This window comes from Ciona robusta, chromosome 10 (assembly GCF_009617815.1).
Source record: "Ciona robusta chromosome 10, ASM961781v2".
Taxonomy (NCBI): Eukaryota; Metazoa; Chordata; class Ascidiacea; order Phlebobranchia; family Cionidae; genus Ciona; species Ciona robusta.
This window is the reverse complement of record NC_143244.1, coordinates 6,622,067-6,648,054: the sequence shown is the minus strand read 5'-3', so window position 1 is coordinate 6,648,054 and position 25,988 is coordinate 6,622,067. Positions and strand designations below refer to the sequence as shown.

The following is a 25,988-nucleotide window of genomic DNA, read 5'->3' as shown; positions in this document are numbered from 1 at the left end:
TATTTGCTTCACGCTTCCGAAATCGCATTAGAAGTTCTCTTACCGTCGCCGACTCGCTTTGGTCACGCGTGTTGTTCAAACGCGCTTGTATATTTGGCGTATACAAAGATAATTGCATACAAACAAGACTTTCCACGTCGACTTGTTCAGGTTATTGTCATTCTCGTTAAACTTGTTCCACGTTTTTTGACAGAAGATAGATAAACGCAACCCCGGCCATTATTATCCCAGCCAGATATTACAGTCACACTCCAATGACAAAGCAGTTACGTTTACTGAGACTTAATACAACCACGACACTCAGTTTACATTCTTTAGATTACACAATATCAAAAAACTAAAAATATAAAATAAATTGTTTATGGACAAAGATAGGACGAACATAAAAGACAATAACACTTATTTGTTTTGCTCTTTCGAAAAGTATCAAACGAATCAAATTTACAAAAATGTCTAGACTGGAACTTATCTACACTTCATCTTACAAGAGTTGCATCAAATGCAATTAACCCCGACATCACCTTGGTCATTCACTTCCATGCCAACATCAGCTCCAGTATCGATATCTTGTTGGAAATCTAGCTCGTCTTGTTCTATTCTTTCTATTTCCATTTCAATCATGTCGCGTTCGTCATCAGAGTCGAGCTCAAACGCCATCATATCTCTTGTAGAAATATCACCCCTGCTTGCATCCCGTGCAGAACCAGTGAAAGCATTCGAACCGCTGACAAAAACTTTGCGTTGTGGGACTTGGCGTCCAGTGTACCATCCGCCCCAACCACCATTAGCTGGCCTACTTCCCATTGAAGAAGTTTCGTCGTGCATTTGTCTAAATTGATATTCAGCAAGATCAAGTTCTAAAGGGTCAATGTCTTGTTTCCATTCCCCTCTTAATCCGTTTCGACCAAACTTGTTGCCCTTGGTAGGATAGAACGGAACGTCCTTCTTGGGTCTAGACGACAGTCGCTTCTGTGCTCGCTTCTTTATATAGGCGTATACCAGATAAACGAACTCTACTAGATTGAGTGCTACACATATGCAGCTGTATAGAAACATAAACCATAAGAAGATCGTCTTCTCCATTGGTCGAGATATAAAGCAATCGACGGTGTTGGGACACGGCCGGCGTTCACATTTGTACATTTCAGGAACGTAAAATCCAAAGAGAAGAACTTGCAAAACGAGAAAACCAACCTCGATGCAAAGACGAACAAACACATTGGCTAAATACCAACGAAAGTGTTGCGCAAATGCTGGTATATGAGCCTTCATTGCCAGAGGATTGGTTGGCTTGAACTTTTCGTCACGAAAATCGCTTACTTTCTTTGACTTTTCATTCTTAAGTGGAATCGTGTCCATGGCCAATGAAACACGCGATGCACTGATCCATGGTTTCGAGTTTGAATCAAAAGCGATACCTGGAGTATAGTTTGTATTAACAGCCGTTGTAATTGTTTATTCTACACTACAAGCACAATAAATGTATTTTGAGGCATCAGACACGCATGGCATATTCATACACCTCACGTTCGTTGTAGTGTGAAACATGGTTGTCTTTTTATATACCAGAAACACATGGGTGTCTTCTGATATACTAAAATTTAAAGTAACGTCGAATAAAATTACTCTACTATTTACCTGGATATTGCGGGGGTGCCGAAGGAAAAATATGACCGGAGTATTCGTTCACATAATGTTTGTATGGTATATTCTCTGCCGTTGGTTGACCATTGTTGTGAAGTGCTTCTGTCTCAGTGAAAGCATTTTCAGCGCTGATGTTTCCATCATTCTGTAAGGAACGTAATAACTAGTTAAACCAACTGTTGGAACTGTAATTTTAAAATACAAATTAAAACACTAACATCCTAATGTCTACTCAAAGATTTAACAATCACGACCAAAGCTTTAAGTTCTAATATTTGAGTCATTAGTATAACGACATGGTCGTAATTAACTTCTATACACACATAGCCTACACATCGAAACATAATACTCTTGTGCTGGTATGTCATTAACTTAGCTCGGTGCGCAGAAATAAAGCGATTCTAGATTTAGACCATCTCCATGAAAGTTATAGAACCAAAATATAGCTTACCTGTTGATATTCATCATCGCAATTTGAAGGCACCCACATAATGAGGTCAGTCAAACCTCGTTTAGTTGGTTGTGCAGGCCGCCCTTCATCAATCGTTGGTGCCGTCGGTACTTGTGGACCAGGTTCATTGTTTTGTTGATTCTGTGTGTTCTGTGTCGGTTGTCGCCAAGCAAACGTTGGTGTTCCGTTTAAATTATTGTTGTTGTTCTGATTTCTTGTATCGTTCCCACGTTTTGAACGATAATCAAATGTACCAACACCGCTTGTATTGCTGCTGCTTATACCACGTCGAGAGTTTCGTGAATATCTCTTCTGGTGACGATGCGTTGTTTCCTCCTCCCAGCTCTTTGTTCTCTCACTATCGCTCAATTGTTTACCAAGACGAATCATTGTACTTCTAGGAAATGCTTGAGGATCTTTGTCGCCATCTCGCGGATACCATTTACTGTTGTTTCTTTCTTTGCGCAGGTTTCCACGTATTCTGTTGCCGAAACTAATCTTTTCTTTGCTAGATTCCTTTACGGGCAAGTCAAGCTCAAACTGTTTCATGTTTTTGTTTCCAGAATGAAGTTGACTTATTGAGCCGTCGATATTTTCATTCTTTTGACTGTAGGACAAGTTGAAAAATTAAATCGAGCTTTACACATCGTCCATGAGACACACCTCTACTAGTTTTAAAATTGTACAGAAGTTGTTACAACTGCATTAACAAAAAATTTGCAACATAGTACCATTGTAAAACAACAGTTTGAAGCAGATAGTTGTTGTAGAAGCAGTATAAATACAATAAATACAATAAAATATGGAGCTTCGTCTATAATTGTCGAGTCTATTATGAATTAGTTATGTTGAAAGTTAATCGATATCGGAACAAAGCTAAATGTCAGTTGCCCAATCCATTCATTTATATAGTCATTGATATATCACGAACTTAATTTCTCCCAATGGATTTAAAACGAAACCTTGATTTTCTTCACAATTTCCAACAACGTACGTCAGAATGTTAACAGGAGAACACATCAGGTATCATATACAATATATGTTCTTATATGTAAAAGCAACTACAAGCTACCGTACACCAAGCACTAAAGAATGTTACATGTTTTACATGATGACTTCTTACCCAGATACGTGCTTTTCACTTTTATCATCGTCCTCATCGTTTGAAATTCTCGCTTTCTTACTTGACGTTTTTTTCAGCTTCGTTTTATGAGCAGAATAAACAACGAACATTACGGAAGGAGTTGCCACGAACAATATTTGAAAACTCCAAAATCTGTCAAGTTTCGAATACATTTAAAAACAAGGCGTTTTAAACATATTTTTTCCCGTTACATCCTGATTTGCTTTAAATTATTAATTAATTCCAAATCAATGCGAGTTTACAGTATGTTCGGTTCAGAAGCCCCCCCCCTTTGAATCGATACTCTTTTTATTAGTAAGTTTTAATCTTAGCACGTTTTAAATGTTCCTATGCTTTTTATTCCATTCTCATTTTTGTTTAAATTATTTTTTCTTCATTTTCGGATTAGAAGAGATGAATTAAATTTAGGATATTTTGTAGGATTACTTAATGGGTGGTACAAACATTAAGGATGGCGTACCGTAAATGGGATATCGGTGAAAAACTGTTGAAACATACGTTCGTACACCCAGGTTGTTGAGTATTGCATTTAAATTCACTTTGTTCATCGTTGTACACCCGATCACCTGTAAGCGGATTATTTTCACAGCCAATCCTTTGCAATAAAATAAAATTTATTTTCACAGCCAATCCTTTGCAATAAGTGTTTTAAACAATTAACAGTGGTTTATGGGAGTAGTAAGGATGCGGTTTAGTATTTATGTAATCACTTAAAATCACTTATGAGTTAAAAAACATAACAAAGCAATATAGGAAAACATCTAAGCATGACGGATCTCTAATTATTACAGACGAAGGCATTGGAGGAGCGGTTTTACACGGACACGTGTATATTTTGCTATAGTTGACGCCAAGTGTTAAACATTACGTTACAGTATATTAGTCCATATGTTCAACATACAACACATATTATTAAGATAAATGTCGTAACCATCCACACCGTATTCAACTCACCGACAGAAGCAACGATCACCATCCGACAAACGATAAGAAATGTAATCCAGAACTTGCCCACTAATGTAGAATGTTGGTTGGCCTTCTCGACCCACCGTTCCAAGAAATGCCAAGACATTTTACCCTACTCGTCTCGACAACCTTACGCTAAAGCTGTGTGTTCCTACCGCCTTGTGAGTATAGATCGTTTTATTCATAATACCTCCTATGCATTCTTATATATATGGTGAAGGTTTAGGATCATTCTTAAATTGATTGAAACGCATTTAGTTCGGAAGCTTCACTTTGAACCTGAGAGAGAACACTCATTGTGATTACAAACACCAACGTTGCTTTCATATGAAGATAAAAGAATTGCTTTTGACATAATTAAAATCACGCCTTTGCCAACCCAGTTATATCGACCTACGGGGCATTTACCATCAAAGACAATCATCAATGACCGCTAATCTACGTATAATGCATATTGTTATCCTGTAACTTTACGAGCTGTACTTGCTGCTAGAATAAATGATTTAGAACTGCGTTGTGGCTAAATAGTTGGTCAAAATTACCGAAAAAGCAAACCTGAAATCAATTTTGATTAAAATCCTAGATAAATCAGTCGAATATATAATTCAATGATTCTACATTCTAATACAATAAAGACGTTAATCCTGTCCACCGTGTATTATGCTTGCTCATACATAATTTAATAGCCCCGGTACTGCCTTGAGTTAGATCAGACCTATTTAACGTAATTGTCATTGTGTAGTAATTGTATGTTATCCGTTGTAATGTAATGGAAGTTTAGTTATCCAAACGATCTAGATTTCACAGACATGTATTAGGCAAAGGTCATTTAACTAATTCACGATCATAACAACTTTGTATCACATTTAACTTGGGTAAACCCAAAGAAATGAAGCTCTTTCACGAAGTGATATTTTCAAATGCCACCTCTACTCTGACCCCCCTGCTGTTTTAGTCGTTTATTCAGTTATAACCATTAAACAACATCAATCATAAGATCCTGTCCTACCCAACGTCTTGGTCTATACTAACTTTGGTCCTACCTAACGGTTACTAACCTATCTTCAAAAAGCTTTTTAAGTTTCAGCGGAAACCTCTTGTTCTGTTTTACCACTTTTCTCCTCTTTTCAATCACGAAATTTTACCATACAATCCTTCTTCGAATATGTGCCCTTAATTTGCACCTGGTTGTACGGCGCATAATTAACTTCATTTTTAGGGGGACTGAAAGAAAAAGTTAAATTGATTTTCTCATTCACGGTAATTGATTTTACGTTTCTTTAATTTCTTATAGAGTTAGACTCAAGCACGAACGTTGGTTATAAATATTTCAGTTCAAAGGTTTTTACCCGGATGTTTTGCGTGGCAGATGTAGCTAAGCTAATCAGACATGATCGCACTATGTTACTTACTCCTATTTAGCGACGCTTTCGTATACAGCGTTCGTGCGACTAACATCCTTCGTTCTTTGATGTGTCGATAAATTATTAATGCGCATTCGAACCCAACAACATTAATAGACTTTTATCGAACCGTACCTCGCAGATGATGAGGCTTGCAAGTGAATGCCATTATACTTAGCAACACCATACAGTAATTACCCAACATGCTCGGTACATACTTTGTAAGCTAAACTTCCAATTCATTCATAAAGTGTGGCCGATTTTAAAGAATTTCTCGAAATTTGTAGTGGTTGGGTAATTAATTAAGACGTCTATCTGAATCTTCCAATTGTTTCATATTAAGGCTAAGTTTCAAAATTGGTTCAACTTCTTAAATTATAAAGAAACCAAATCAACAGATTATGACTCTTGAAAAAAGAAACATCGTCGCATGTATTTTTCATAATTGTTGGCTGGGGTACGAAATTTTAAATACAACTTTTTGTTCAGTACTGATTTAAACACTTGTTGTGCTTTATCGGTTTTATTTGTTGTCATTTGTTCGCTTGCATACGTCCATCATAACAGCCTTTGGCAACAACGTGTTACAGGAGGTCAAATCTAGTCGATATTTTGATTAAGTCTTCTTTTGAAACTTAAATTGCAACAATCAATATCTTATGCAGTGAATAGTGTACGGGACAATAAAAGATGCGATGTATCATGCTCGTGCAAGTTTCCTATGGCAGGTGGAGGTTTGACCTCGTGTAATAAACCAATCTTAACGACAGTTACGAGTGGGCAAGGTCTTATTATAGTCGAGGGAGATTTACACCAAGTCTTTGGTTGATTGAAGTCAAGCAAAGAACTTTTCGTAATTACGAAAAACTAGCAGCATCTATACTGAAGGCTTTAGTTGCGATCTATGCATACAAATGAATAACTTTACGTGCCTAGATATCTGTACTACGTCTACATTGAAACACACGTGAATATACTAAGTGAACATAGATGACGTTGTTGCGTTAAATGCAATTATCCCCTGTATCTACTTGGTCGTTCCCATCCAAACCATCTTCAGGATTTGCATCATTATCTTGTTGGAAATCCATTTCGTCTTGTTCTATTCTTTCTATCTCCATTTCAATCATGTCTCGTTCGTCATCGGAATCGAGCTCAAACGCCATCATATCTCTTGTAGAAGTGTCACCTCTGCTTGCATCCCGTGCAGAACCAGTGAAAGCATTCGAACCGCTGACAATAACTTTACGTTGAGGAACTTGGCGTCCAGTGTACCTCCCACCCCACCCGATATTTGGAGGCCTACTTCCGATAGAAGAAGTGTCGTCATTCATTTGCCTAAATTGATATTCAGCAAGATCAAGTTCAACAGGATCGATGTCGTGTTTCATCCACCCTCCTCGTAAACCGTTGTATCCATTCCGACTGAGTCCACTATCTTTATTAGGATGAAGTGAAACCTCTTTTTTACTCTTAGAAGACGACACCCGTTTCTGTGCTTGCTTCTTTATATAGGCGTATACCAGATAAACAAACTCTACTAGATTGAGTGCTACACATATGCAGCTGTATAGAAACATGAACCATAAGAAGATCGTCTTCTCCATTGGTCGAGATATAAAGCAATCGACGGTGTTGGGACACGGCCGGCGTTCACATTTGTACAATTCAGGAACGTGAAATCCGAAGAGAAGAACTTGCAAAACGAGGAAACCAACTTCGATGCAAAGACGAACAAACACATTGGCTAAATACCAACGAAAGTGTTGCGCAAATGCTGGTATATGAGCCTTCATTGCCAAAGGATTGGTTGGCTTAAACTTTTCGTCACGAAAATCGCTTACTTTCTTTGACTTTTCATTCTTAAGTGGAATCGTGTCCATTGCCAATGAAACACGCGATGCACTGATCCATGGTTTCGAGTTTGAATCAAAAGCGATACCTGGAAAATAGTTTTACCAACAATTATTTATATACTCCATACTCATTGTCGTAATTCGGCATAGGTATCTTGGTATACATCGGACACACATGCTTATTCATACAGCACCTTGTGCATTAATGCGGTGTATTTTTTCAAAATGTCACGTATGGCCTAAGTGACAGAATCTCTGAAATCGTACACGAGACAAACATGGTTTTTATACAAATAATCATTCTCACTGTCAAGTTATCACATTACGTCCCCCTTTTTATACACATACACTAGACGTTGGACAAGACACACATGTTGCATTCATACACCCCAAGTTTACTCTTAGGTTGGGCTATAACGTGGGTGTCTTCTTATAGAGACACACATGGTGTACCAATACACCTAACGGTCGTTGTAAACGTTATCTACCTGGATATTGCGGGGGTGCCGAAGGAAAAATATGACCGGAGTATTCGTTCACATAATGTTTGTATGCTGATATATTCTCTGCCGTTGGTTGACCATTATTGTGAAGTGCTTCTGTATCGGTGAAAGCATTTTCAGCGTTGATGTTTGCACCGTTCTGTAAGTTACGCAATGTTAACATTAACTATAAAAACCGCGGTAACTTAGAAAGGAGCAATTTGAATCACTAAAAGTTAGCGTAAAGATACAGGTAACAATAATAGGTTTAGGCTCTTTTATCTTAGTGTTGAGTCTATTTTTTATCTGGGAAGAGAAAACAAGATTATAGCTTACCTGATGATATTCATCATCGCAATTTGAAGGCACCCACATAATAAGGTCAGTCAAACCTCGTTTAGTTGGTTGTGCAGGCCGCCCTTCATCCACCGTTGGTGCCGTCGGTACTTGTGGACCAGGTTCATTGTTTTGTTGATTCTGCGTGTTCTGTGTCGGTTGTCGCCAAGCAAATGTTGGTGTTCCGTTTGAATTATTGTTGTTATTCTGATTTCTTGTATCGTTCCCACGTTTTGAACGATAATCAAATGTACCAACACCACTTGTATTGCTGCTGCTTATACCACGTCGAGAGTTTCGTGAATATCTCTTCTGGTGACGATGCGTTGTTTCCTCCTCCCAGCTCTTTGTTCTCTCACTATCGCTCAATTGTTTACCAAGACGAATCATTGTACTTCTAGGAAATGCCTGAGGATCTTTGTCTCCATCTCGCGGATAAGATCTGCTGCTGTTTCTGTTTTTATTGCGTGAGCTGCCTCGTGCTTTCCCTTTCTTTTCAATGCTAGGTCGTTTAACAGGAAAATCGACCTCGAATTGTTTCATCTTTTTGCTTCCAGATTGGAGCTGGCTTATTGAGGCGTCAATATTTTCGTTCTTTTGACTGTAAGACATGTTAAATAATTAAAGCTCTTCGATTGAAAGAACTTCTAAACTACATTAGGATAATTTACGTCGCATTTACTTTGTACCGTACGAGCTCAAGTTTAAGCAAACACATATTCATTTGGAATTTTTAAATTATATACTTATATATTGATCACCAAAAGGACTCGCAAGTAAACCTATATATTGAGCGTAATTACAGTTGATGACGAACGTTGATAGTTATTCGATATCGGAACAAAACTCGGCCGTTCAAACCATTCGTTATAACTTTTATAGATCACGACTGTAATTTCTCTTACTGGGCACTAATTATACCCTTGAACAATTTGTGTCGGAATAATTATACATAGCTACATGATGACTTCTTACCCAGATACGTGCTTTTCACTTTTATCATCGTCCTCATCGTTTGAAATTCTCGCTTTCTTACTTGACGTTTTTTTCAGCTTGGATTTATGAGCAGAATAAACAACGAACATTACGGAAGGAGTTGCCACGAACAATATTTGAAAACTCCAAAATCTATAGAGTTAAAAAATCATTTATACCATCTGTTTTGTATTTAATAGTATACGGTAGGCCCATTTGGATATGACACACAATAAATACCACAGCACCGTTCTTAAACCAAATGCATTCTATTTACAAGGCGAGCGCTCTAAATGCTGCTGTTAACCAAGTCGGTAATTATATTACAATATAAACAATTGATGTATACCGTAAATGGGATATCGGTGAGAATCTGTTGAAACATACATTCGTACACCCAGGTTGAAGTGTGTTGCATTTAAATTCACTTTGTTCATCGTTGTACACCCGATCACCTGTATAAGCAGATTATTGTCACAACCAATCCTTTGCAATAAAATAAAAGGTTGAAATATATTCGTTCTAATCAACGTTAAGGTTTCGAAAACTCCAAAATCGAAATGTCTGATCCGGATTTAAGGATGTTGTCAGCGACGTAGTGAATGATAAAGGCTATATAATTTAACATCCTGCTGACAATATAGTGGTAGAAGGATACGTACTTTGTTTATGCGTCTAATAATTTGCACTAAATATGTTTATTTTACCCTGGCAGTCGTAATTATATTAAAGGTTACAATCTGTGCATGTTATTTTAGGTTAGGACACCCTATACGTTGATCTGAAAATAACATGTTGCCTACAAATCATCAGACCTTCATGTAGTAGTTGTACCAAGCCCAACACTATACCGCCACGTTAAAAAAAAACTAAACAGCTGGGAAGAACTTATGTTACCAACGTGTATGTTTCAACATATAGTAGGATGGGGCAAATGAAACACCTTTAGTACAAAATATCAAAATATTCCTATCGTGTTTTAAACAATTAAAAACGGTTTATGGAAGCTATGAGGATACAGTTTTATAATTCTTTAAAGGATTTTTTATACTACCAAGCTACTGGAGAAAATAGTATAAAAAGGTGTCCCATCTTCCCCACCCAACTATTTCATGATAAATGTCGTAACCATCTACACCGTATTCAACTCACCAACAGAAGCAACGATCACCATCCGACAAACGATAAGAAATGTAATCCAGAACTTGCCTACTAATGTAGAATGTTGGTTGGCCTTCTCGACCCACCGTTCCAAGAAATGCCAAGACATTTTACCCTACTTTTCTTACACTCCAACTTTCTGTGTATATGCAGTTTTAATAAACCTGTCTTTGAACTGAAAGATAAGACATCATTCGTAACCTTAGCAACATTTTATCTGTTTCCCTATATTAGATTTGAAAATGGATTTTTTTCAGTCCTGAAGCGATCGAAACACATTGAGATCGAAATCCTCACTTTGACCGTGAGAGAGAACACTTATTGTAATTACAGATACCAGCGTCGTTTTCATATGAAGATGGGTTTTCGAATGCTTTCGCCAGAACTATAAGCACGAGGCTTTGGCGACCCTCGTCATATCGACCTCTGGTATTTGCCGTCAAAGACAATCATTAATGACCGCTAATCGACGTATAATGCATATTGCTATTCTGTATCTTTCGAAGCTGTACTTGCAAGGAATGATTTATAAGTGCCCCGTGTAATAAACCATGGTCCAAAAGAAACAAAAAAAAACAGAAATCAATTTTGATCCCTGAAGTATTTGTCGAAACTAATTCAATGATTCTACATTCTAATACAATATAGACGTTAATCCTGTCTACCTTGTATTATGCTTACTCATGCATAATTTAAAAGCTGAAATACTGCCCTGGCTACGATCACCCTCGTTCAACGTAATTGCCATTGTATAGTAATTGTATATAATCTATTATATTTGACTTGATAATTTAAACCCTCTGACTTACAGATATATTTCAAAGTTAAACTAACGGAAGTATGGTTGAACTTAGTGTTATATCGATCTTTATAACTTGACGTACAAAATGCAATAAACGCCTGGACCGACATGACACTGTCAAACACAACTTAATATAAAACCCACATGTATCGCCTCTTAATATTATAAACGGTAGTTTAGTTTTCAAACATATTTGCCTACTGTACATTCGTATAACACTAACAGGTAACATAATAACACTATCCAACTGTCTTACAGAAACCGTTGGTCTTTTTACGGTCTTTCTCGTGGACTAAACGGCGCAATTTTACTCTATAATGCTTGTTCTGAGTGCCCTTAATTTCCACCCAGTTATATACGGCGCATAATTAACTTCATTTTTAGGGAGACTGAACGTAAAAAGCAAATTGATTTTCTCATTCACAGTAACTGATTTTTTTTCGGCCAAGTACGAACGTTGGTTATAAATATTTCAGTTCAAAAGCTTCTACTCAAATGTTTTGCGTTGCATATGCAGTTCGGCTAATATGGCATGATCGCACTATGTTACTTACTCCTATTTAGGGACGCTTTCGTATACAGCGTTCGTGCGACTAACATCCTTCGTTCTTCGATGTGTCGATAAATTATTAATGCGCATTCGAACCCAACAACATTAATAGACTTTTATCGAACCGTACCTCGCAGATGATAAAGCTTGGAAGTGAACTTCTTAGTATTTACTATCACCAAACAGTCGCAACTTTCTCTTTACATGACAGCCTATATACTTACACCTGACTATGTATTCTAAAACTCATTCGCTAGGACTGACTGATTGCGTTTGACCAACTGTTATAAATCCAACATACGCCCGGTGTGTCGATAATTGCTTGAGATTTCCAATCAACCGTATCAACAACTCGTTTCCGTTCATACAACAGCATTGTACAAAAACACTCTCCATGTGCTGGCAATATGCTGGTGAATTGGAGTTATACCTTTAGCTTCATAAATAATAAACAAACAAAACCAACAGAGCGTGCCCGGAAGAATAGAAACATTGTTTCGGTAATCTTATGATTGTTAGATTATAGGAAACCGAATATGGACATATCCATAATAGTATAGGAAATTCATAACCAGGCTATTGTTGATATTCAATATAAGTTAGATTTATTTGGTTTATTGGTGTCATACAATTCTATATAGTACTGCTGTGGGGTAAGATGGGATAGTATCCATACGGTTGAAAACGGATATGTTGTTCGCGGTAACAACGTGTTAAATAAGGTTAAATCTCGTCGATATTTTTAATGAACTTCCTTTAAAGCTTAAATTGCAACAATCAATATTCATGTAGGGAATATTAGAGGAAGACAATAAATTATGCGATGTATTGTGTCCATGTACTGTTCATGGTGGTTTGGGACCTTGAAGGTGACGTTTACGAGTGTCCATTGGCTTGTTGGTGGAAAATAAAAGTGTTTTTGTTGCCTTTATTTCATTGATTTCATTAAACTAGGCAAGCTTACGGTCCATGAACACTTAATTTACGTAGAGTGTTAATAACACACTCTTACAGGGTGAAACCCGAGCTTAACGTTATCGTTTACACGTGAAAACCCTGAAATTTTTTAATCAGGTTTGAAGTAATGATATCTACGTGTTATGTCTTTTCAACTCATCAGAGGAGAGGTAGTAATGTTAATTTATGATTCCATGCGTTTTAAAATAAGTTGTTTGACATAGAGGAATAATTAAGTCCCCAGGTTTGATTAATCTAAAACAGCACCACCTTTGGGTCAAATTTAAATAATTTTCTGCAAACTTTTATCCTATTTGGGAAAATTGGTTCGCCTTGTTGCATTGGGTCGTATTTTTGTGTTGCAAAATCTGTATTAATCTTATATTAATTGTTTATCCATCGAGTATTTAATACAAAAATATAAAACGGGAAGTTTTAAAATCATTTTATAGTCTAAAACCCCCCAGAAATGTTTATTTTATAAGGCCTATTTTTTGAACGATCGTTAGTTTTATCTTTTGCAGAAAACTTGAACAAAATGGCCGGTCGTGGACGTGGTCGAGGTTGGTTGAGTAAATTTGAATCCCAAAGTAAAGAGATGAAGCCATTCGAACAAAAAACCAACCCTGTTGAACAAAAGTCAAATAATTCAAACGGTTTTATGGAAAAAAATTCAACTCTTTCAAAGTTAATGGCTAAATACAATTACAAAGCAAACCCAAATTCACCTGCAGGGTTTAAAGAGTTGTCCATCAGACAAAGTGAGGAGCTGTTTTTGTTAAGCGAGCATAAAGAACAACCGCACTGGTGGCTTGTGAGGAACAAGGCAGGAGAAGAAGGATATAGTCCGAAAAGTTACTTAATGAAAATGGAAACAAAAGTGGCATCATTGCCATGGTTAGAAAATAAGAAAACTGTAGAAATAAATACAAAAGTTGTGCCTACACATGTTGCACCTAAGAAATATGTGTCCGCATATAAAGAAAACCAAGGGAAAAGTGACATTCAATGGCACTGTGATGTGTGCAACAAATCATTTAATGGACCACACCCATACAACAGCCACATGGTGAGTAAAGCACATAGAGAAGAAGTAGAAGTTGCTCAACTTTATGGGAGGATGTAAATATAACTAGAACGTTTCTTGAATTGTGAACAATTATCGCTACAATAGAAAGACACCCACGAAACATAGGGAACCTATTTCTAGGCCATGCAATATACTTTGACTGTGATTGTTAATATATGGTGAATAGAAAGCTATTTTATATGATGTCAATGTTACACCTATCCAAGTAGGGAAACTGTTTTTGTTGTGAATTTGTTTATCAAGTGAATTCATTTTAGTTTAATACCTAAGTAATACCCAAGCTTCATGCATCTAATTTCGTTTTAGACTGTTCTTGTGTTCACGCAATTGTGAAATAATTTCAAACCCAAACATATTTTCTTTCACAGACAAACAAACTTAGTTAGATTGGTACGTTTATTAAACGACGCTGTTTTTTATGAAATTGTTTTGGTCTCACTATCAACATTATGAAGGATGGCATGTTTCATCTTAGATGTTGGAAGTAAACTCACTTTCTTCAGGATCTCATGCCTTGCTTTTGTTTCTTCCTGTAAAAGAGTTTGTTTTTTTTCTTTGAAAGACGAGTGCATCTTATTGATAACAAACGCACCAACCTTATACATTAAGAACGCCCACAGTTTAACTTACATGAAAAATATACATAACAATTTAAAATATTGAAGCTTTAGATTAGTTGTTTGATGCTGATCACAAATTACTTTACTACATAACATCTAACCCACAAGACTCATATTTTTCTTGACTTTAAAATAACATTATGTTTATAATGTTACACAATATATATTAAAAATGACATGTTAAGAACTCGATCAAAAAATTGTTCAGAATGAATGTCTTAGTTTTGTATTTTAAATTATCCCACCTCCATAGCCAGGTAAGATGAAAGGTGGTGAATAGCAAGCCGATACATGAATGGTGTTCGAACAGGCTGACATTTCCCATGCACCAATGCTTGTAAATACGACATTAAAACTTGTGGGTTGGTTTCAATCGGTGAAAAGTACAAATCTTCGGCAACTGGAAGCTGTAGATTGAGTTAAACATTATATCTTTTATGGGCGGACAGGCAGTCTATTTTGTCATAAACAAGTTTTAAATGTTTTTGTTTCGAAATAAATCACTTAACACACCGCCCACCTCATCTATATCGACATGTATTGAACTCACAACTTCCGTATGTTGCGACCACAACGCCAACTTCAACTCCACGTCGCAATCTCCCACTAGTGGTAGTAGGAGAAACATAGAAAATATTTTACTTCCAAACGAAACCGCATCAAATTGTTCAAGAAGAGAAACGTAACTAAAATATTTAAAAAGTTAAAAAAATTATTTCCACCTATCTCTAGTTTCTTACAAATCATAAAATGAAGTAATTCCTGGAATTGGTTTGTTAAAATTGAGTTGAGATTTTGATTTGCCGTCCAAAAATAAAACCAACAACTCGTGAAGCAACTTCTGAACATGATCGTCAAGGAATATATCATTCCCTATAAATTGTTGCATCATAGTTAGTATTTGCATGAACATACATGAATATTATTTATCTCTTTAAAATAATACAGTGGTGAAATTTAATTTATTTAAAACAACCAATAGATTGCAGTTATTCAAGACACACTATGGGTAAAAAGTAAAAATAACCTTCAGACTAGCTTCCGATAAAACCTACATATAATGGAATAAACAGGCTGCATAGGAAACATGAACTAATTTATTTTTTAATCGAAAGTTAATTTTAATTGTGAAGAAAATATCAGTAAGGTATTACTAGTATTGTTAACTTTTAAATTCACCAATCATACATCACCACGTAACTAACCTGACATAAATACACACATAAGTCGTGTAATTTTGCATGTCACCGATATCTTACAACTTCCATCTGGCCTTAACTTCTCAAGGAAATAAATAAATCGTAGACAATCAATGATTGATGAAAGAACAATGGGAGCATTCAACGCATTCTCTTCATCACTTCTGTAGTTAAAGAAAAACAACATTATTTAAAATATTATAACAATAAAACTGTATATTAGATTTTAAGAATAAAGTGTTTGAACAGACAATTTTGTAAAAATAAATAAATGGAAAATATATTCCCTGTAATACTATATTATATCATTTTTTTATTTGAGAAATACGTAAGAAAGTTATGCCAGTACTTTAGAAGACACAGGTTACATCTTATACGAAAGTATAAGAAGATATGCTAAACATAAGATGTATTACATACACATAAAATGGTGGAATGTAACTATTATACTTCAAATTATCATTGTAACCATGACATAACTATTATACTTCAAATTATCATTGTAACCATAACAATTAATACATATTGTTAGCTTACCTTCTGATAGCTAGGTCATAAAATTGCAGCAAAGGTATAAATGGCCAGTCAACAGGTAGGATAGTTGATAAATCGTAAGGTAAAAATAATGATTTTATTTCCTTTGTATTTTGACAACACCTGGGGAAAATATCAAGTTAAATATTATTTTATCATAATTTAAACGGTTCTTATACATTTATGAATCAAATGTTGTGCTCGTTATAATGTATGAGTTAGTTTTTTTATTTGTAAATGCTTAAAAGTTAGTATCATAAGTTGATATGCACATATGAATAAAGTTGAGCAATCATTTGTCTTCTCTGTTTATTATCACAGGGTGACTTATATAATATATATATTATTGTAGTATTAAAGAATTAACAAGTTAAACTAAAATGCAACTTACCACGCTTTGGATTGGGCAAGAGATTTTGGATCAATTGTGAGGGAAGAAACGTAAGTGTGATGTATTGATGACATCATAGTCAGGATTTGGCTTTCACTGAATGTTTCACTCAAAAGAACTTTCATATCACTGTGATGTATTAAAAATAAGTCTTAAAACTTTTTGACATGTTGTTATTGACAGTTAGAATGACATGACATGATATGTGGCTGGTGTATAAGAAGACACCAACTTTTTAACCCGACAGTAAGCATGAGGTGTATGGACACACCATGTGTGTCTGGCGTATAGAAAGACCCCCATGTTATAACCCGACAGTAAGCATAAGGTGTATTAATACCTAATCAGTGTTGGATTGAATAAAGCATGAAGAAGTAGATCTCTTGCGTAATATTCATCCCCAGGAAATAATGAATTGAATGCAAACATAGAAATCTTATGAATGGATAAATATTTCCTCCCCAGCTGTCGATGATGTGGCAGCTAAAGAAATATTAATTGATCAGTTTTTAAATACATAATATTTCCTAATATAGTAATAGTAATATATATTAATATACCAAGTCATTACCAGTTTATTTAATGAATGTTAACAACTTATATACCACGCTGTATAAAAGTTAATAAATAGAATGTTGGCATTATTACTTCTTTTTGTACAAAATATTGTTAAAATACAGTTACACCCATAGATAGGGAACCTCATTGATTTATGAAGCAAATGCAATATACTTTGTCCAACACAAATCTTACCAATAAGAGACAACTTTTGATGATCCAATAAAATATCCGCGGTAATATCCGAAAGTAGATGCAGGGTTGAAAATGTTGGTTTATTTTATTCAAATCAACGTCAACTAAATTCAACATCAATTCAACAATTGATTCACATGAACCCGTTAGTCTGAAATATGAAAGTGTTTAATTTATTAATTAAATAAAACTTCTTTATCCTTGCATGCCAGAAAATAACAGTCAATATAACACAGATGTTCTGTTTTATACATGATACACTTGCCAGCTTACCACTAATGCAACTCTGTGGGTGTTTGTTTTTTTATGTAAAAAAAAACAAATTTGTTTTTTTGTGTGTTTGTTTTTTTATGTAAGAAAATTTGGACAATGTATTAGTGACCGCTGGTTTGGAGGAATTGTGGTTAAGGAGGTTAAAAATTGGACAATTTTTAGCCCAAGTTGGACAAATTTGGACAAAGTTTGGATAAATTTTAAATAGGACAAATTTTAAGCCCAAGAACATATACGCTTACAATAGTAAAAGCATTCCATATTACCATTATGATGATATAACATCACTAACGTTAGTAAAAAATTAAATAAGAGTACATTTCACATACCTTGTGACATCATAAACCACTTTCATATAAGATTCCAATAAATTATGAGAAGAAATAAATTTCAACAAATATTCTTCGTTCCTGAAATTAAGCCCAAGATTTGGAAGAGATGAGATTTCTATTGTTGGTGAGGTTTCTGGTGGTTTGTAACTGAAATAAAATGTTTCAAGTAAAAAAATGAAGACAGGGTTTCATGAAAAAGAAAGGCAACAACAATAAAAATTAGCAACAAAACTAGTTAAAACAACAGTCTTAAAAAATCAGGGTACGGGTAAAACCTACTTGAGGAAAGGAGCAAACAAAAATAGGGTTACTGAACCCACAGTGTAGAATAAATTAACTGAACTGCCAACTATATAAAAGATACATTTCTCCATCAACACAAGATTTATGGAATATACGGCTGGACCTACCTGGATAGGTGATGTTTTTGTTGGTGGAACAGCATTGAACACAACTGACTGTAGAAGCATATCTACTGTGTTCCTACTTTATTTACACTTAAAGTAACAGAGAACTTACCAAGTTTGATATTTACGCAACACAATTTCTCGCAAAGGTAAAATAATATTTGGAACAATTTCATTCTTGATTTCGCTTGAGATTTCAGAATTTTCATTGAAATATTTCAACCAGTCGGATAACAAAGCCAATGATGATGCAACAATGCCATGGTGCCTCATGACATTCTGGAATAAAAATAAATAAACAAATATTTTATATGCCAAAAAATCACATTCATGGCGAACACAAGCTGTATAATAACCATGTTACAACTGTTATTACCCTACCACGTGACGATAAGTAGGTTACATACTTAACTCATAAGCGGCCACACATGCAGGAAACAAAACACCCATGTAAAAACGACTTTCACTGCCCCGCCACGCAAGGATAAATGAGTTTTATTTATTCGATTGCTCATCAGTGTGTTAAACACAACAAGCAAAATGTTCACCTTCAAATTGTTGTCTGGGATAGAAGTCGCCACAGAAACAGCCGACGTTGCAACAGTTTTCATCAAAGGAAAGAATCTGTTCAACAAACCCAATGTGTTTCTTCCATGTATTGATGGTAGGTTGGAAACAGCAGCACCAAACATCAACACAACACCTTGGCACCATTTTAATTGATCAATGCTTGATGATTTGTTGTTAATTATTTGAATACAAGTTTGCAACTGCTGCATTAGAACTTCTGGAAATTTCCTGAGAATAATACGCGTCATGTTATTTGATTTTATAGCACAATCTAGGGTGATATTTTTTAAATTCAGTTACACTAATAGTTGACAAACATAGGGAAAATCATTGAATAATGTGGTGGATGCAATACACTTTGGCTCTGCGTTTGTATAGACACCCAACACCAAGATAAAAGCTAAGATGACGTGTGTTCTCAAACCAGCAGCATTGAGTCTTGAACCCATATCCTCTGAATTAAAAGCACGGTCTTTGACCAGTAACATATGAGTCTGATAACCTTTTTGATAATCTTCTATTTTTTACATGATCCTTACATAAATATATCCAACATTAACCCGTAAGTTGAAGCAATTCTCCATAAATTCCACATCTCTCTTTCAAGTTTCAACAAATTCAACGATTTTGAACCTGAATATCAACCAAGTATCAAACAGGACACAAATAAGCTGTTAACAAAGCATGTAAATTTATTTCCCCTTCTAGTTGATGGGCCAACTCTGGCTTAAATCTTAGGTTACATGGTGTCCCAGCATAGGGTCTTATCCAACAATATATACACCCACAATAAAAGCAAATCTGCAACCTCTGGGTAAGAGGCAGGCTCTAACCACCGTGCTACTACACCAAACAGTACAAGACAGAGACAAACATCAAACAAACCATTTAAACATAACACACATTATCATCATACCTTCACAACCCACGCCCCCCACAGCCACCACAAACCATTGCATTAGTTCAACCATCTCAACATTTTCTGTCACAAGTTTATGAGCGTTCTCCCAACTTGATTGACAGATGGTTCGAAACAATCGCACGGCACAAACACTTGACGATACAGCAGAATCATCTGTTGATTAAAACATATAGAAAATGATTAAATACTTCTGCCATAATTTGTGTATTCCTATGATTTCATTACATTGGTTTAAGTTTATCACTTAGTTAAACTTGTACTTAGATACTTCGAAAATGATAAAAAATCATATCATTTGAAAACGTATAAATTAGTAAAACCTATGCCAGTTCTTTTTAATGGTAGAAAATCATTTCTTAAAAATTATACAGTGTTCTATAAAAACAATATTCAAATAAGGGGATACTAACCTGCTTGTGTTGTATTACAAGTAACAACTGAAACAAACTTCTCAGCAATAACCCGAAGAAGTCTCGGACATTCCAATACTTTTAATGACGATTGAGCAGAATGTTGAGAAATCCTTTCAATGCATTCTAAGCATTTATTAATAGTTGATGTGTCTGGTGCACAAACCTCAAGGGTATATCTGAATAAATAAATGAATGCAACTAATTTATCCTCATGTGGTGTTATATGTATTATTACCAAATATTCCAATTGCAACATATTAAACTTGCACAACCACCCACCTTAATCTTGGCAACAAATCCATTTGAAGAAATCCAAGTATTAGATCACGTTTTATGACATCACAATCAGTGTCGCTCTTCTTTGGAATCTCGAAATTTGATCGAAGACAATTTGTTTCGTAACCACGACAACATGACATCATTACATTGGAGTAAGTTTTCTGTAAACAAGTAATTATTTTATTAACAGGTACTTCAAATAATTGTGGTATTTTAGTAAGTACTCATATACCTCATGCTCATTGCCTAGTTAGTATATTAACATAACCAGAATTTAAATTCCTGATTGTTTGTTAAATAGTTTAATTTATTCAGTTTATAAATCAAAATATGCTGAAACACAGTTGCTTCAAACTGACTTGAAACGCAAACTAAATGTTCTTACTTTTTATATTTATAAATCATCTGTATATAGAAACTGTACCTCCAGGCATAGTACAAAGCTCTCCTACAAATTTATTCCTACACAGAAGTTACAATCCTGATATATAATAGATATCTGTATAGCTTATACTCACTTCACTTGATGTAGGAGCTAACAAGCACCATAATGTTTCAATAGATGCTTGCATGGAACTTTGTGAACGTTCATCCAAGAACCATCTTAATATAAATGGTAAACCAGCATCTAATAATGTTGGTGTGAATGGTGAATATCCCTGTGCTATGTATTCGCCATGTTTGTCCTGTGGAATATAGCTATAATATATAAAGTAATAACAACAAACAACAATTTTAAACATACACGGTATATTCATACACCTCATGCTCACTGTCGAGTTATAACACAAGTGTCTTTTTATACAGCAGACACACATGGTGTATTCATACAACTCATGCTCACTGTCGAGTTATAACACAAGTGTCTTTTTATACAGCAGACACACATGGTGTATTCATACAACTCATGCTCACTATCCAGTTATAACATGGGTGTCTTCTTATACACCAGACACACATGATGTATTTATACACCTCATGCTCACTGTCGAGTTATAACACAAGTGTCTTTTTATACAGCAGACACACATGGTGTATTCATACAACTCATGCTCACTATCCAGTTATAACATGGGTGTCTTTTTATACAGCAAACACACATGGTATATTCATTCACCTTATGCTCACGGTCAAGTTCCTACCTTGTATAATATCCTCCCCAGCACTTTGATTGACAGCACACGTTGTTGAGTGACTTGGCTACGAGCGAGTTCAAATAATTCATTGAAATTATATCCTGGTAGTTGAGGTTGTGATTTATGGTGGTGAAGCCCAACATGTTGAGGAATGGTTGAAACATCTTCATCAATAATTCTTCCTTCAAAGTCAAACCTGCAAATACAATATAGAAATATGAAACATTGTAAGCACCATTATATTTAAATATCAGACCAACATTACAAACAAATATCTACAAAAATTTACAATATATATATTGATAACGCTTATATTTTCATTTATCGAATATATTTTTCACACAGATTTGCCCAAGCTGCAACTTTTATAACAATATTGTTGCATCAATAGTACCTTGGTCCGTTTTCTTGAGTTTTTGTTTCCACTTTATGAGGGATATTTTCCATCCAGCGCAATTTATCTTTTTCCAATACATCCATATTTGGGTATTGTTTGTGCAGATTAGTGACATCATCATTAATGACATCATCAACAACAACAGGTATCATTGATTCTAGAAAATTGCTTTAATTTTATTAACAGTTTTGTTTAATTTAATTTTTGTTTTAATTTAAAATAACTCAACATGAATTAACTTATACTGCGTTGTGGGTTTAATTGTTTCTGCTTTTATCTGAAAATTTAGGCAGTTTAGCGTTTATAAGCAACTGTCGTTTTGCACAGTTCAATTAATCAAAATAAATGCAACTCAAATTACCAGCATTGTCTACTGAGGAGTCCTCACTTTTACTTGATATCTTCTCCTCTTTTTCTTCATTTTCTTTACTCTTAGATGTAGACTTTTCTGGAATAAAAATAAATAACGTAATGAATAAATAAACATAAATCCATAATGATTTTTTCAAGTGTACACTTGTACTTGCACATATTAAACTTTTACCGTCAGTTTTAACCAACAATTACAGAATTGTTGCTAAAAGGTTTAAACAATCAACAACTGCAACCAATTTTTAACTTTATTTCTCTCTTAACTTCAATAAAATAATTTATAAATGTTTTAATTTCAAAACCTGTATCTTGTTTTGGTTTCTTTCTTTGCGCCAAAAATTGAAGCAGTTTTGGATCCAGAGTTGATTTTAATCTTTGTTGTTCGTGAAGAATTTCCTCTTCACTCATCATATTTATCTTCTCAATATTTTCCTTGTGTAGCTCATCCTTTATGTCATTTATTTTAGCTGGTGTTGATTTTCTATATAAAACAAAAACATCAAATATATGTAAAAATAGTATATATAGATTTTTTTGTTTTTCTTGATTAAAAACACAGTACGGGTAAAAACTACTTGACCAAAAGTATATTAAATGTGGCTGCTAAACTTATAATACAGTATAAGCAAACTATCATCTATAAAACTCACTGTATTTTTACATCAGAAACCTGCTGTGTTGCATCCGTTTGTTGTGATGAACTATTTTTGGATTTTAAAAATTGTTGCGCAAACAAACTTTTTCCTCTTCTGTAAAATAAAATACTAAGTTTATAATTTGAAAATTAGCATAAACTGCTCATGTATTAAGGTTTTAAATATGGAGGAGTTAAGAATAAGTTCACCAAATCTAGTGAATGCAGACAGGTTGTTTGTTATATATTAAAAGAAAACGATTGCCAGTGCTACAACGCATATGGATAAATAAGTCAAACACTGAAATCAACTCACTTTGTGTTTGTTGTCCGTGGTTTAAGTTTAGGAACATCAGAAATGAGTTTTGAAGTTTTAGGAAACTGGATGGTTGAATGTGTGACGTTTCGTTCATGGATTATATTGGAAAGAACTTTAGTGATGTGATTGTCAACACGATCCATCTCTTCCCATTGATCAGGAACATCTGAAGCAAATAAATGATTGAATGACTTTATTTTGTCGCTAAGGTCACAATAGCAAAAGTCCTACAACTTCGGTAAAAGACAGAATTTAGTGGTAAAACCACAGTATTTATAACACCCTTATGGATAAAACAATAGGAGTAGTATCATTATGACCGTATGTGCTGTTACTACAGTTGTCTCTTGCCTGGGCAATGTTATTGTTCTACCAAGTAAATATTGATGAAATTTTCTAAAGCAGAAACTAACACCAAACCAGTATGTAAAATAACTAACTTTGTTTGGTTGTTGTTTGTTGTTCATCTTTAACTGGTTTCTTCACTCGTTCAAATTTTGCTGCAGGTTTTTTTCCACTTGATAAAAAATCCTCCTGAAACTTTAGAAGTTCACTTTCATCTTCGTTTCTTGAAGGACGATTTGGAAACATCTTGCTGTTGGTAATAAGTTCAAACGTTAGTAATCTTATTTTTATAAATATTAAGTCACATGTATAAGCTAGCAGTAAAGTAAAAATGTGTTCAAAAAAACAAAACTATGTTACAAAAACGTGTGTTAAACATTATACAATTATTTATAACCAGATATCATGTATCATGTTACGACTATTAAGTCTTGTTTACGAAAGATCAGATCTTACAACTACATGCAACTCAAGAATTAAATACAAATAATAATAATCAAGATACCTGGACTAGTAAATTAATAATATATAACGTACTAATAGGTAAATGTTTTAAATAATGACATGCTTCTTACCGTGAACCTGTTTATATGTACGATGGTTGCTTCTTATTAAGCCAATCTCGACATAAATTATCAAGAGAGCTAAGAGTTAATGAATGAGCACGTTCCATTATAAAATGATAGACAAAGACGAAAAGCGTCACGATTAAAAACCTACAGTTCAGATTCTATGCAATTAATTTTCTATAATTTAAACAGCCAGACTCTATTCATATTCTTGAGTTGGTAAAAAAACTAGCGCTGATTAAACAGGCGAAGGCGCAATGACGTCATTCTTTGAAGTGAGGCATGAAGATCTGACGTCACTCTTCCAGGACGTTTCAATATTTTGTAGCATCGTACCACTAAGCCATGACGCAGAAATTTAGTTTTCTTTAATATCTTATTTTTTATTTTGCGACAATACGAAGAAATTAGATAAATAACTAAACGTGATGACTTTTATTGAAGTTTCTGAAAAATGAAAACAGGATTAAAATACCTTCATAGTTTATGTGACTGGCGTTGGTGGAAAGCCACTACGGCACGACAAGCCCCCAGCCAATGGTAGTGGGTTTCTACTTAGGTGAGAAACCCTTGCGGGATGTTACTGTCCACGCAGGTTAAAGAAGCCCCCATAGACAAAAATAGTACAACGAATACAAACAACACATAAAAAAAGACAAAAATAGTACAACGTGTGCAGAGAAAAAATGTGCCAAACATGCAACAAACCCAACAGCTCAAACATACAAAAAGTGGGACGCGATTCATAACGAATTAACGCGGACATGTTCAATAAAACACCCTCAAAGAAAATGTAGTTCGAATCCTGAAGGATAATCATCTACAGTGTACACCATATTAAATGTCTGACTGCAAAGAGTCAAAGCCAATAACAACTCCGCACGTCCCAATTGCAAGGCAAGTCGCCATGTTGGTACCGCGACCTAAAACCGAGCGTAGCATCACTGGCGGCGACGTCCACGCAACAACCTGACCTTAACTCAGTCAAAACTGACGTAACCGCACCGAACGCAGAGTCAGGACAATGCTCTGACCCCAGTATCGACGTCATAGCGTAATTGTGACGTGGCCATCATCCCAATCCCGCTACAGACGTTTTAATAGAAAGTTAGTCACGTGGGGAAGTTTACGTTACAGTATATTTCAAAAATTACCATTACATTTACGCGCATATTATACTACATGTTAATATTACTCGAGTATTTGGATAGCAACACAGCGTTCTTACCAAGCGATCAGGACAATATAGATTCGTTAAAGGGTTCGATATTTGTAGAAGAAACACACAATAGAGTGTACAACTACAAAATCCGATCCAGCAAGATGTTCGCCATAGTTTCATTGCAGATATTTTAGTGAAATGCAAAATGCACTGTATAGTGACTGACCAAAAATAGCTGGCAACATTAGGTCCAGCAGCAAAACAGGAATATAGCAGCGCAGACAAGACTCACAGACACCCCATACTTATAAATCTCAAACCTCAAACCTCAAACCGTGTATCCTTTATTGGCGTCTTCGTCTTTGTTCTTCGTCTGCAAATAAAGGTAGAATAGTTACGTTACGGAAGGCAGAGACGCAGAATTGACAAATTAGTAACTCGACACAAAGTTTTTTTTTCACCAATTAGTAACTCCACACAAGTCACACCTTTTCAAAGTTATCCGTTTAACTCTAAATATTTAAAATAATATACAATAAATACC

General features: G+C 35.0%; 4 protein-coding genes across 7 annotated transcripts; 1 reads left to right on the top strand and 3 right to left on the bottom strand.

Annotated features, from left to right (window-relative positions):
• Positions 1-255: 255 nt before the first annotated feature.
• Positions 256-5,337, bottom strand: LOC149730248 (uncharacterized). Its single transcript, XM_089886271.1, has 6 exons — positions 4,194-5,337; positions 3,700-3,805; positions 3,219-3,371; positions 2,096-2,702; positions 1,639-1,789; positions 256-1,418 (listed from the first exon to the last, which is right to left on the bottom strand). Exons 1-6 carry the CDS (start codon positions 4,309-4,311, stop codon positions 496-498), a joined length of 2,058 nt encoding a protein of 685 aa, XP_089742397.1. The 5' UTR covers positions 4,312-5,337; the 3' UTR covers positions 256-495.
• Positions 5,338-6,016: 679 nt separating this feature from the next.
• Positions 6,017-12,886, bottom strand: LOC149730247 (uncharacterized). The gene is made up of 6 exons (XM_089886270.1): positions 10,410-12,886; positions 9,607-9,712; positions 9,258-9,410; positions 8,283-8,883; positions 7,953-8,106; positions 6,017-7,550 (listed from the first exon to the last, which is right to left on the bottom strand). The coding sequence occupies exons 1-6, from the start codon at positions 10,525-10,527 to the stop codon at positions 6,613-6,615; spliced, it is 2,070 nt and encodes a 689-aa protein (XP_089742396.1). The 5' UTR covers positions 10,528-12,886; the 3' UTR covers positions 6,017-6,612.
• Positions 12,887-13,062: 176 nt separating this feature from the next.
• Positions 13,063-14,194, top strand: LOC149730246 (uncharacterized). The gene has a single exon (XM_089886317.1). The coding sequence runs from the start codon at positions 13,266-13,268 to the stop codon at positions 13,851-13,853; it is 588 nt and encodes a 195-aa protein (XP_089742443.1). The 5' UTR covers positions 13,063-13,265; the 3' UTR covers positions 13,854-14,194.
• A 5-nt stretch (positions 14,195-14,199) lies between these two features.
• LOC149730245 (RNA polymerase II-associated protein 1-like) lies at positions 14,200-24,430 on the bottom strand. Of its 4 annotated transcripts, none has more exons than XM_089886244.1 (25): positions 24,289-24,430; positions 23,809-23,963; positions 23,366-23,534; positions 23,066-23,164; positions 22,718-22,896; positions 22,405-22,491; positions 22,041-22,200; positions 21,653-21,842; positions 21,029-21,196; positions 20,511-20,671; positions 20,229-20,407; positions 19,813-19,971; positions 19,436-19,529; positions 18,875-19,124; positions 18,439-18,605; positions 17,917-18,066; positions 17,315-17,465; positions 16,902-17,044; positions 16,562-16,690; positions 16,174-16,293; positions 15,643-15,800; positions 15,178-15,310; positions 14,958-15,123; positions 14,683-14,844; positions 14,200-14,347 (listed from the first exon to the last, which is right to left on the bottom strand). In XM_089886244.1, exons 2-25 carry the CDS (start codon positions 23,957-23,959, stop codon positions 14,234-14,236), a joined length of 3,639 nt encoding a protein of 1,212 aa, XP_089742370.1. In that variant the 5' UTR covers positions 23,960-23,963; positions 24,289-24,430; the 3' UTR covers positions 14,200-14,233. The 4 variants fall into 4 exon arrangements, 3 of the variants coding, with proteins under 3 accessions (XP_089742370.1, XP_089742371.1, XP_089742372.1); XM_089886245.1 differs by lacking the exon at positions 24,289-24,430 and adding an exon at positions 24,219-24,282; XR_016385814.1 differs by lacking the exon at positions 15,178-15,310.
• Between the last annotated feature and the right edge of the window lie 1,558 nt (positions 24,431-25,988).

Excerpts from the sequence above, each read along its gene's own strand:
- LOC149730248 (XM_089886271.1), bottom strand. The coding sequence starts at position 4,311 with ATGTCTTGGCATTTCTTGGAACGGTGGGTCGAGAAGGCCAACCAACAT. Across the intron at positions 3,372-3,699 it reads TCACCGATATCCCATTTACG|ATTTTGGAGTTTTCAAATAT; the intron begins GTACGCCATCCT and ends GAAACTTGACAG. Across the intron at positions 1,790-2,095 it reads GCGATGATGAATATCAACAG|AATGATGGAAACATCAGCGC; the intron begins GTAAGCTATATT and ends CGTTCCTTACAG.
- LOC149730246 (XM_089886317.1), top strand. The coding sequence starts at position 13,266 with ATGGCCGGTCGTGGACGTGGTCGAGGTTGGTTGAGTAAATTTGAATCC.
- LOC149730247 (XM_089886270.1), bottom strand. The coding sequence starts at position 10,527 with ATGTCTTGGCATTTCTTGGAACGGTGGGTCGAGAAGGCCAACCAACAT. Across the intron at positions 9,411-9,606 it reads TCACCGATATCCCATTTACG|ATTTTGGAGTTTTCAAATAT; the intron begins GTATACATCAAT and ends TTAACTCTATAG. Across the intron at positions 7,551-7,952 it reads GGCACCCCCGCAATATCCAG|GTATCGCTTTTGATTCAAAC; the intron begins GTAGATAACGTT and ends ACTATTTTCCAG.
- LOC149730245 (XM_089886244.1), bottom strand. The coding sequence starts at position 23,959 with ATGTTTCCAAATCGTCCTTCAAGAAACGAAGATGAAAGTGAACTTCTA. Across the intron at positions 22,201-22,404 it reads CTCCTCAGTAGACAATGCTG|AATCAATGATACCTGTTGTT; the intron begins GTAATTTGAGTT and ends GCAATTTTCTAG. Across the intron at positions 16,691-16,901 it reads TTCAATCCAACACTGATTAG|TGATATGAAAGTTCTTTTGA; the intron begins GTATTAATACAC and ends AATACATCACAG.